This window comes from Candidozyma auris, chromosome 5 (assembly GCF_003013715.1).
Source record: "Candidozyma auris chromosome 5, complete sequence".
NCBI lineage: Eukaryota > Fungi > Ascomycota > Pichiomycetes > Serinales > Metschnikowiaceae > Candidozyma > Candidozyma auris.
In genome coordinates, this window is record NC_072816.1 from 767,448 (window position 1) to 779,165 (window position 11,718).

At 45.7% G+C, this 11,718-nt stretch overlaps 5 protein-coding genes across 5 annotated transcripts; 4 read left to right on the forward strand and 1 right to left on the reverse strand. All coding sequences in view use genetic code 12, as the record gives it.

The window, feature by feature from the left end:
- Positions 1-103: 103 nt before the first annotated feature.
- On the forward strand, positions 104-2,827 carry CJI96_0004605 (OPT family small oligopeptide transporter; the record flags this gene model as incomplete). Its single annotated transcript, XM_029036857.2, has 1 exon — positions 104-2,827. One exon carries the CDS (start codon positions 104-106, stop codon positions 2,825-2,827), a length of 2,724 nt encoding a protein of 907 aa, XP_028888954.2.
- A 1,505-nt stretch (positions 2,828-4,332) lies between these two features.
- Positions 4,333-7,077, forward strand: CJI96_0004606 (OPT family small oligopeptide transporter; the record flags this gene model as incomplete). Its single annotated transcript, XM_029036858.2, has 1 exon — positions 4,333-7,077. One exon carries the CDS (start codon positions 4,333-4,335, stop codon positions 7,075-7,077), a length of 2,745 nt encoding a protein of 914 aa, XP_028888955.1.
- Positions 7,078-7,617: 540 nt separating this feature from the next.
- Positions 7,618-8,241, forward strand: CJI96_0004607 (uncharacterized protein; the record flags this gene model as incomplete). The annotated part of the gene is made up of 1 exon (XM_029036859.1): positions 7,618-8,241. The coding sequence occupies one exon, from the start codon at positions 7,618-7,620 to the stop codon at positions 8,239-8,241; it is 624 nt and encodes a 207-aa protein (XP_028888956.1).
- Positions 8,242-8,400: 159 nt separating this feature from the next.
- Positions 8,401-9,072, forward strand: CJI96_0004608 (enoyl-CoA hydratase; the record flags this gene model as incomplete). The annotated part of the gene is made up of 1 exon (XM_029036860.1): positions 8,401-9,072. The coding sequence occupies one exon, from the start codon at positions 8,401-8,403 to the stop codon at positions 9,070-9,072; it is 672 nt and encodes a 223-aa protein (XP_028888957.1).
- Positions 9,073-9,090: 18 nt separating this feature from the next.
- Positions 9,091-11,643, reverse strand: CHS6 (Chs6p; the record flags this gene model as incomplete). Its single annotated transcript, XM_029036861.2, has 1 exon — positions 9,091-11,643. The coding sequence occupies one exon, from the start codon at positions 11,641-11,643 to the stop codon at positions 9,091-9,093; it is 2,553 nt and encodes an 850-aa protein (XP_028888958.2).
- Between the last annotated feature and the right edge of the window lie 75 nt (positions 11,644-11,718).

Here is an 11,718-nt window from a genome sequence, read left to right on the forward strand (position 1 = left end):
TTACAACCATTTTCAAACTTATGATCCGATTCTTATCTTTGAGAAATTCGATACATAAATAGACGAGAATTTGTTCGATTTCTAAAATTTCTACTCAACTATCATGTCTGAGAAGTTGGACAACCTAGCCAGCATCAGAAGTCCTGGTAGGGACAACCCTGAGAGTCATGAAGTGGACTTGAATGCCATAACATCGGCTCCTCTTTCTATTGGTGATGTTACTGAACCGTTCACCACAGATCAAAAGTTCTACATCTTGGGCCGTCTAGGATACGAAGATCTTGAATCCTTTGATGACTTACCTGCTGAAGCGGTGTTCATGTTGGAGAAGATCGCTTCGATTGATATCAACGAAGCTATGGACATTCTCAAAGACTCCATAGAAAAGTATGATGGGGATATGAATGTGTCCATAGAAGACATGGATTTTCTTCATGAGTTGGTTGCTTACGAATCCTTGGGAACAGTAAACGAGGTGAAAGACAACATTCGCAAGACAGTCGAAAAGAATGAGGTTCACGCAAGCGAGCACTCTTTAGAAGAGTCCTCGACAATGTCATACAAATCAGAGAAGCCGGAGATCTTTGATTGGGAATTACAGAGCAGAACAGAGGCAGGTATAATTGCCTTTTGGTCTATCTATCGTGAGGTGAGGTCTGTCACTCAGCCTTACGATGACCCCTCCATCCCTTGCGAGACATTCCGTGTGTATTTCATTGGACTTCTTTGGACAGTAATTGGAACGTTCATCAACCAATACTTCTCTCAAAGACAGCCTGCTATTGGCTTGGGATCAGCCGTTGTCCAGCTTCTTATATTTCCCTGCGGGAAGTTCTTGGAATGGGCACTTCCAGCTTGGGACATCAAAATTTGGAAATGGAAATTCAGTTTGAATCCAGGTCCTTGGAGCAGCAAAGAGCAAATGTTGGCCACTCTCACCTACTCTGTGAGTGGTGGTGTTATCTATGTTTCTTTCAACTTCCATGTTCTCATGATGGACCGCTACTACGGTGTTGATTGGGTAGATTTCGGCTACCAGATTCTCTTGACGTTGTCTACAAACTTTTTGGGTTTTGGTTTGGCTGGTATCGTTAGAAAGTTCGTTGTCTATCCTGCGACATGCCTTTGGCCAAGTATTCTCCCAACAATTGCTCTTAACAAAGCCTTGTGTCTGCCAGAAAAGAAGAGTAAGATTAACGGCTGGTCTATCTCAAGTTACAGGTTCTTCCTCCTCACCTTTGCTGCTTCCTTTGTCTATTTCTGGATTCCTGACTACTTGTTCACAGCGCTCTCCACGTTCAACTGGCTTACGTGGATTGCACCAAATAACTTCAATCTAGCAGCGGTCACAGGCTCACAGACCGGGTTGGGAATCAACCCAATTACTTCTTTCGACTGGAACATTATCAATTTCAATGGTCCCTTGGCAATCCCTTTTTACGCCTACCTCAGCAACTACCTCGGGATGGTGACTGCTATGATCTGCATTATTGGTGTGTGGTGGTCTAACTACAAGTGGACTGGCTTCCTTCCACTTAATTCGAACGCATCTTTCGACAACAAGGGTAGACCATACCAAGTGACAGCTGTGCTCAACGATAAGTTTCTTCTCGATGAAGAGAAGTACAAGGAAATTGGGCCCCCATTCTATTCAGCTGGTAATCTTGTTTTGTACGGAGGGTTCTTTGCAATCTATCCGTTTACCGTCTTCTACACTTTACTCATGAACTTTAAACAAATCAAGCACACTGCCAAAGGCTTCTGGAAGATGTTGAAAAATAGACAGGTATCCAACTACGATGGTTTTGACGATCCATTCAGCAGATCCATGACAAAGTACAAGGAGGTCCCTGAATGGGTTTTCACCATCTTGTTGGTGATTTCGATTGTTCTCGGTATTTTGGCAGCAAAACTATACCCTTCAGATGCCCCAGTGTGGACTATTTTCTTTGCCATTGGGTTGAACTTTGTTTTTCTCATTTCAATTTGCATTGTCTACTCAACAACTGGATTTTCTTTTGGTCTCAATGTATTGGTGGAGTTGATCGTAGGTTATGCGATGCCCGGAAATGGATTGGGCCTTAACTTTGTGAAGGCGTTTGGTTATGTCATTGATGCACAGTCTGAGAACTACATCACGAACCAAAAACAGGCACACTACATGAGAGTTCCTCCAAGAGCACTTTTTCGGATTCAGATGATCTCGGTGTTTCTTCATTCTCTCGTGTCGTTAGGAACTCTCAAGTTGATGTTCAATACCATTGAAGATTACTGCTCGCCCCACCAACCACAGAAGTTCAAGTGTCCATCAGCAACGACATTCTACACTGCTTCTATTTTCTGGGGTGTGATCGGACCAAAAAGAGTTTTTGGCGGGCTTTACCCAATCTTGCAGTGGTGTTTCTTGATTGGCTTCTTATTGGTCTTCCCATGTGTGTTGATCAAGAAGTACTTTGGGAGATACAAGGTTGTCAAGTACTTCCATCCCGTTGTTTTCATTCAGGGTTTCCTCAACTGGGCACCTTACAACTTGAGTTATTACACTCCTGGACTCTACGCATCTTACGTTTTCATGAGCTATCTCAGAAAGAGGTACACCCCATGGTGGTCGAAATACAACTATATTCTCTCTGGTGGATTATCAGGAGGATTGGCGTTTGCTAGTATTATCATCTTCTTTGCCGTGCAATACCATCCCAAGTATATCAGCTGGTGGGGAAACAATGTCAACCTGTATGGGCTTGACTACGTGGGTCCAGCTAGACTTAATGTGACGTTGGAGGCCCCAGATGGATACTTTGGACCAAGAAAAGGGCACTACCCATAATTTTAGTGTATAGAAACCAATTAATAAGATATTCAGTGATTAATTATCAATGTAGTAATTCTTGGGAATTCAGAAGAGTCTTGTGCCCGAATGCCCTAGGTGTTTGCAAAGCCCAAGCGATGCAATCCGGCGGCAAGCTAATTTCAGGCCAATGCAAGAATGGCACAAAGCACTTTTTACGAGATGCTTCCAAGCTTACGACGATGGTGCGAGAGATCAACATTCAGAATTGTGTCTGTGGTGAAGCTGTTAGCAGCAGTGTTTCAAGAAGAGGTCCCCCCATCCCCCTCTTTCATTGTCTAAGGACCTGTGCAATTTGTAGAATTTCAGGGCGTTGGCCATATCAGCGCACAGCTCGTGGAAGCCAAGAATCCGTGATGGTGGATCGGACCTCCGTTATCGGGCGTTGACTTCCCCACAACGCACGGCGCCTTACGACAAAAAGTGATAGCTGCAGAAGAAAGAAAAATGACTTGGAAGCCACACGCACAACTCCAAAGTGGAGGCTTTTTTAGGAGCTGATAATAGGCGCCGCAGCCTGACAATCCCCCCAGCCATGATTGGCGAAGCCCGGCGAAATTGCCGGCAGCTTCGCACAAGGCCGAGGAATGTTTCAGTGGAAGCAACCTGTGTTTCCCTAGTTTCCATGCCAAGGGTGTCAAGACGTCAAAAAGTACCCACGTCATGCCAAGCCACGAAAGTGTCAAAGTATCGACAAGGTGAAAGTCTAATTCTGAGTGTTTCCGCTCACATTGGCCAGAGATTAGCAAAGATCGTCCCTGTTTCAGGAGTGCCGCTGATACCGATAAAAAAAAAAAGCCTTGTGGCGGCCGCCCAACGTGGACAGAGAGCCGTGCGTGGAAGGCGTGCCATATGTATGACATTTGGGCGTCTATGCCCGAGCCGCTCGTTTAACCTTGAATGGAAGGTAAGCCACAGCTTGCTGCTAGGTATCTCGTGACAGGGCTCTGAGCAAGACGCTAGTGCCAGCGGGCGCTAATCCCGGAAGTGACGCCTGCGCTTGCTTGCTATTGGCTCGACAAGTTACCATCGCAAGTAGCGTTGCAGGTTTCATTTGCGTGCAAAGTGGCCGTGGTGCGTCAATATCATGCACGGTCGCTCATCAGGATACTGGCAGAAAGATGAGAAGTTTTGGGGAGTTACAAATGGTGACCCTTCAAAAGTATCCATGGCAGATCCGATTGTTTCTGCGGCCTCTCGAAACGCGGATTTATTATTTTTCCTGTTTGACTCTCCTCGTTGTCCCTGCCTTCTCCTCTTTGGCGTGGGGTTTTTGTGATTTCAGACTACTCGGTTATGCATATCACTTGATACCGCGGTCGCGTGAAGCCATTCTGCGTTTGTGCTTGCACGGCTCGTGGAGCTATGGATCCGACGAGGTGAGCTGATATGGCGTCGTATAAAGTCTTGTAAGGCGACTCATAGTACGATTGTTTGTAAAATTCTCTTCACCCTTTGAAATCATCTTTTGGCTTGTGTTCCCCATGGCTGAGAAACTCAACGCTCTCGCCAGCATAACAAGCACTGGCAACAGACACCAGGCGGAAGACCACGAGCTTGATCTTAATGCCGTCACTTCAAACCCACTTTCTATCAATGACGTCGCTGGCGGACTCACCCTGGACCAGAAGTTCTACATCATCAAGAGATTGGACCTCGGTCACCTCACCACCTTTGAGGACTTACCTCCCACTGCTGTGTTTATGATCGAGAAGATCCAGAACTTGGACATCGCTGAGGCAGTCGAGATTCTTGAACAGTTTATGAAGGACCACGATAGTGATCTCAATATCCCCAACGAGGAAATCGAGTTCATCGAGCTCCTCCTTCTGCGTGATCCCAACAAGGCTGCTAAGGATATGGCTTCAACCGTCAAGGCTGTTGGCTTCTCCACTTTGGAAAAAGAAGGTAGCGACAAAGAACGCACTGCTGTCAATGAGCTGGACTCACTCTCTTCTCTCGAATCTTTGGACTTCAAGAAAGTCTTTGACTGGGAGTTGCAAGTCAAGACAGAAGCTGGTCTTATCGCCTACTGGTCTCCATATCCTGAAGTGAGAGCTGTAACCGATCCCTTCGACGACGCCTCCGTCCCTTGCGAGACTTGGAGAGTGTATTTCCTTGGTATCATCTGGGTCGCCATTGGAAGTGTTATCAATGAATACTTCTACAACAGAAGACCCTCCATCAGTTTGAGATCCCCCGTGGTTCAGCTTTTTCTCTACCCATGCGGTAAGTTCCTCGAGTATGTGATGCCAAAGAAGACGCTTAAAATTTGGAAATGGAAGATCGACCTCAACCCTGGGCCCTGGAGTCACAAGGAACAGTTGCTTTCTACTTTGTGCTACAGTGTCAGTGGTGGTGCTGTTTATGCTACTTCTTTCATTACAGTGCACAAGTTGGACGTCTTCTATGGCAATGACTTCCTTGACTTTGGCTTCCAGATCCTTTTGGTTCTCGCTTCCAACTTCATGGGTTTTGGTTTGGCTGGTATCTTCAGAAAGTTTGTCATCTACCCAGTCCACTCAATTTGGCCCACTATCTTGCCTACCCTTGCTCTTAACAAAGCTTTGGTTCAGCCTGAGAAGAAGGAAAACATCAACGGATGGACTATCTCAAGATACCACTTTTTCTTCGCCGTGTTTGCCTTCTCATTTTTGTGGTTTTGGGTCCCTGACTACTTGTTCACCGCCCTTTCTACTTTTAACTGGCTTACCTGGATTGCTCCAAACAATTTCAACTTGGCCGCCATTACAGGAATGCAGTCAGGATTGGGCCTCAACCCCATCTCCACATTCGACTGGAATGTCATGAGTATGAATGTTCCTTTGGCTGTTCCTTTCTTCTCGCAGGTGAATAGTTGGACCGGAATGTTCCTCGGCTTTTTTGTTATCTGTGGGTTGTGGTGGTCAAACTACAAATGGACTGGTTTCTTGCCCATAAATTCCAATTCTATTTTCACCAACACTGGTGACTACTACTCTGTGCAAGCTGTGGTTAAAGACGGAAAGCTTGATGAGGAAATGTACCAAAAAATCGGCCCCCCATTTTATACTGCTGCCAACATGATCACTTATGGCGCATTCTTTGCTGTGTATCCCTTGAACTTTGTCTATGTTCTTCTTTGTGATCACCAGAGGCTCTGGTTCGCAATCAAGTCCATGGCAAGATCAATGAACTTCAAGAAGAAGACGTCTGCGTATGACGGCTTTGATGACCCATTCTCGAGATCCATGACTAAATACAAAGAAGTCCCAGAATGGGTATTCTTGATCGTCTTGGTGCTCAGTCTTGTCTTTGCTATTATTTGTTGTAAGGCATATCCTTTGAATACCCCTGTTTGGACAATCTTCTTTGCGTTGGGCATGAACTTTATTTTCTTGTTACCTTTCTGCGTGGTGTATTCCACCACAGGTACTTCTGTTTCCCTTAACGTCTTGGTTGAGTTGATCACTGGTTATGCCCTCCCAGGTAATGGTATTGCTTTGAACTTCGTCAAGACCTTGGGTACCAACATCGATGCTCAGGCCGAGAACTACATCACCAATCAAAAGCAGGCTCACTACTTGAGAATTCCTCCAAGAGCCTTGTTCCGTGTTCAAATGATCTCCTGTATTGTTTGCAGTTTCATTTCTGTCGCCATCATCAACCTCACCATCACCTCGATCAAGGATTACTGTACGCCACATCAGCCACAGAAGTTTTCTTGTCCAAACTCCACCACCTTCTACTCGGCGTCGGTCTTGTGGGGTGTCATTGGACCCAAGAGAGTTTTCGGAGGGCTTTATCCAGTCTTGCAATGGTGCTTCTTGATTGGATTCTTAATTTCTTTCCCAGCTTGGGCTCTCAGAAAGTGGGGCAGAAGAACCATCATCGGAAAGTACTTCCACCCAGTTGTTTTGGTGTTTGGTTTCGTTCAATGGGCACCATACAACTTGAGTTACTACACTCCTAGTTTGATTCTCTCCTTTATTTTCATGTACATCATAAGAAAAAAGAGGACTGCCTGGTGGGAGAAATACAACTATATTCTTTCTGGTGGTATGGATGCTGGTGTCGCTTTCAGCAGTATCATCATCTTCTTCGCTGTGCAATATCATGCCAAAAACATCGTTTGGTGGGGCAACACAGTCAACACCAAGGGCTTGGATTACGAGGCTCCAGCCAGGCTTAACGCCACAATCAGTGCTCCCGATGGGTACTTTGGTCCCAGAAAGGGGCACTTCCCATAGGCCTAGACAAAAAGTACCTCAGCATTTTTAGTACAATTAATAATGTCATTATAGTAATTTCTAGGCGTAGAGATTTACTGCGAAATCGAAGAAGCTCAATTGAAGTAATTTGGACAGGGGGCCTTCTTTCGATCGTTGAGTAGATTTTTGAAGTAACGGTCTTTGATCATCACATGTGGGCCACAGAAGTCAGTCTTGATTTACAATTACCTCTTGTTTTTGCGCTAGTGCACCAAAGCGTGGAATACAAACTTGGCTTTCAAAATTCGAAACCTTGCCCAGAAGAAATGAAAAATCCTGAATTTTGATAGTGCTCAGGAAGATCAACGGGCATGATAAATTTAGTATTTTTTTTTCAGAAAGTCAATCTCTGACCAGCCTCAAGAATTTACCTCAAGAGCTGCAGACAACAGGATTAACTCGCAGTATAACAGAGAAGCGCATTTGAGGCGAAGATTCACACGGACCCTACAGTTGATTCTTTCGCATACAAAACTATAATCCTAATACTCTGCCTGGAACTCTACTGTTCAATCTCCTATGATTAAGTGGTACCTTTCTGCGTACAACGCATTCTCTGCGATTGCGTGGCTCGTCATTCTCGGCACCACCGTCGTAGACGTTCTTCCTGGTGGTTTCTACGACACCCATCATTATGTCGATTACCCCCATAAGCTACTTGTGCAAGTACAAGTTGTCAATGCTGCGTTTGAGATAACCCACGCACTCACAGGGCTAGTGCCCTCGCCGCTTTCGTCGTTGTTGCTTCAATTCTTCGCCAGACTCATCATCACCGTTGGAATCTCGTGGTACGTGCCAGAATCAGCAGGCAACTTCAGTCTATTAGCGTACACAGCACTTTCCGTGGCATGGTCTGTTACTGAGATTATTCGTTATAGCTTCTACTTTGCCAAGCAGCAAGGGTCGGTGCCCCAGGCATTGCAATGGCTCAGGTACCTGGCGTTCATCGTGTTATACCCATTGGGTGTGGTGAGCGAGCCATGGGTAGTTTACAAGACATTAGATTACGTTCTGGGCTTCTACTACTGGTTTTTGGCCTTGGGCATGTTCTTGTACATACCTGGCTTCTTCCAATTGTACGGGTACATGTTCAAGCAGAGGAGACGGTACTTGGGGCTGCCACTGCACAAGAAGACACAGTGAAGGAGGAACTCTAATGTTTGATACCTGTAATAAATGTATGATATTGGCCTATGGTGTCACAATCTATTATCAAAAGCTGTAGGCGGGTTTCGTGATATCTCACTACCACACAAGACCGCGACTTCTCAATTTCATTGACTCCTCAACCACATCTACCAAATGTCGGAACTGAACACGAGCTCGTTCACGACCAGCGAGGCTGCCCATCCCAAAAGATGGTTGATTGCATACAACTCGATCTCGTCGTCATTGTGGTCAATTGTTCTTTTCAACACAGTTTTCCTTGGCAGCTTCGTCGGCCAACCCTTGTTGTTTGAAAAACTGAGAATCTTCCTCATTGTCACTCAATCGCTTGCCATAATTGAGGTCATCAATTCCGCTACAGGCGTTGTCAGATCTCCAATTGTCACCACGGCCTCTCAGGTGGCCTCAAGATTGTTGATCGTATTGGGCATCTTCCTCGTATTGCCATACTCACCAGCAAATTACCACTGGGTCTACATCTCTTTGAACGTATCATGGGCTGTCACTGAGATTGTAAGATACTCTTACTATGCAGCAAACTTGAAGGACCCCAACAATGTCCCTTACGTGCTCACATGGCTCAGATACTCACTCTTCTACGTCTTGTACCCTACGGGTGTGGCGTCGGAGGTATCTATTATTTATCTCAGTCTCGAGGAGGCTGAAAAAGTTGTCGGAAGTTGGTACCGCTGGCTTCTTTTCGCAATCCTCTTCACTTATCCTCCAGGATTGTACTCCTTGTACACTTACATGATCAAGCAAAGGAAGAAGGTCTTAGGTAAGCCGTCGACAAAGAAGACAGAGTGATGCCTGCACGTCTTCAGTCTAGTTTAGCTCCTCAATCCACGTCAAAAGATCATCAATGTAGTCTATTACCGTGTCACTGTCGAGAAACTCATGTGATTGGTTCAGTTTCTTCTTTGAGCCACTGAACCACGTCGAAAAAATGCTCTGTTTGTTGTTCACAGACTGCAATTTGAATTTCTCAAACACAACTCGAAACATTGTTTTCATCTCCACTGTATCCCGTTGCTGACAGAGTTTTATCAACGTGTTTGTCACCAAATACGAAGGCACATAGTTATACCACCGCAACTCCCACGCAACAAGCTTCATGATATGTACCAACATTGTTTCTAATCCCATATAACCATTGACAAGCTGGTGAACAAAATCACGGTACATCTTCGGCGATATACTTTGCACAATGAGCTTGTTGGTATACAGGTGATTGTCATAAACACAACTGAGTCTGTCAATAGTAGAGGATTCGACATCACTTAGGACAAACTCATTGTAAATCTCCACAAGCTTTACCGTCGAGTAGTAGTCAAAGCCACCATCCGCAGAAACTCCAGCTGCACATGTCGCCAACGAAGAAATGCTATCCTTCAAATTATATTTGCAACCCCAACTGACATGCCCCATCATTCCCCAGCCAAGAGCACTGCGATGACGATCAGGGTCAGCCCCACCTGAAATGCTCATCATTGTGTGGATATCGTCGTAAACAACAACGAATAGCTTCTCAAGCCATGGGGCACACTCTTCTTTTTGAGCTATAGACGTGTTCGACACCACAAAATCCTTACCACTGACTTGGAGTTGAGGCGACCGAAAAACTTTCTGTTTGATAGCTACCAAGTTCTCCCAGCCGATTATAGCGACTAAAGACGTTAGCAAGTCATATACCCTGCCCCACGTTGATTTCCTATCGAAATCGATTGGCGAAGACCAAGGCTCAGATGCTGAACGAGCTGCTAGAGAGTGTTTTGTAGAGTTAGGTCCGGAAACACGGATAAGACCGTTGTCGATAGCAGACATTTCCATAGGACTTGCAGTGACCAAAGGGGATTGATAGAATGGACCGACCAGAGGGTGTCTACTAGACTCTTTCTTGAACATGTCGTACCACACTAAATGGACAGAGCCAGTCTCAATGAAGTCTTCGTTGCGAGGAACAGGAAAAAAGTCAGCGAAGGTTTCGCTCATGATCGGAATGTGACCATGGTCCAGTCTATCGATGAACGTCAGCACATAATTATCTGGGATACCATCCACACAGTCACTTTCCTGCCATTTTGCCGAATTGAGCACGACGGGCAATGCATTTATCACCTGCAACGCGTCGTCATACATTTTCCTCAAAATATAGCATATGCATAGGTTGTACCACGAGTCAAAGTCTAAGGGAAGCATGGACACTGCACGAGCGGCGAGCTTGCTAGCCACAGCATACGACTCTCTTGCAATAAGAAAACGAACCTGCTCTCCTATTAGTAATGCGGCTTGAGTACTATCTGCATCCACACATAAGTGATCTCTGACGATGGAAAGAAAGCGCTCATTATTGTTGTTCCCATGTTGCAGGCGAAGTAGCTTGGTCTCCACAATTGTGAATTCTCGAGGCTTGTATGTGCTTCTGATTCGGTTGATTGCGTGCTCTACCGCTGATCCACTTGTGTCTAGCAAAGCCATCCTTAAGAGAGTATCAATGAGTCTGTTTCTGTAGCGAGTAGTTCTTGCAGGGTCGATCCCGCTATTCGAAGCCACTCCATAGTGAGCTCGACTGCCAGTAAGGTGTCCACGGTGAAGAAAGTCCACGAGCTGATCAATTGACTTTCGATATGTACTCTTGTCGTTGATTAGGGTCTTGTATAATACAGTGCCCAGTAGTCGATGCGCTGGATCGTCTGCACACATGAACAATCGTAGCATCAGCAGCAAAGATAGCTCATTCAAGAAGCCCTGGGTGATCTCACGGCAATTCTCGCCAATGTATGTGTGCAGCTTCTTCGAGACCCTCGATGTGATGGTGTACTGAGAGTTTACCACGGCGGAATTCAGCTGTTTAGACGACGGCGTGACAATGTATCTTGCCCGAAGCTCCAGTTTCTGGAAGATGTTATAGGCGCAAAATGTAATAACGCCTTCTTTATGTTGAGCCAGCCCAAGACGCCTGGCTAGTGTTTCTTTGGGTCCCCACAAGTACAAGTCACCAGCCTTCCGCAAACCTACACTTGCAAGAACTTGTTGTTCGATGGAATGGATCCCGCTCGCCAAGTCTAGACCGCAGCAGAAATGGTAGAACCCCACATACCCATCTTGATCTTTACTAACCTCGTAGTCGCTGAGAGGTGAAAAATCGTTCTTACCGTATTGCGACGATCTCTCTCCGTACTGTCGAGACCAGTGCACTAAGTCTAGTGGACCCAAGGACGAAATCCTGGATTCCGCAAAAGCTTTTGCTCGTTGGCCCAACGTTTGGCCCAATGTAGCCTCTCGTATCCAGGGAACTGTTGGTGCGCTGGTAGATACATGCGAGGAAACAGACGATTGACGTTTCCGTCGGAGGTCTCCGGGATACTTAAGCGACATTTAAAGGGACGGTATTGTTCAATTGCTAAACCTTTGAGCCATAGGTATTGTCAGAAGGAGAATAGGCAAACTGAT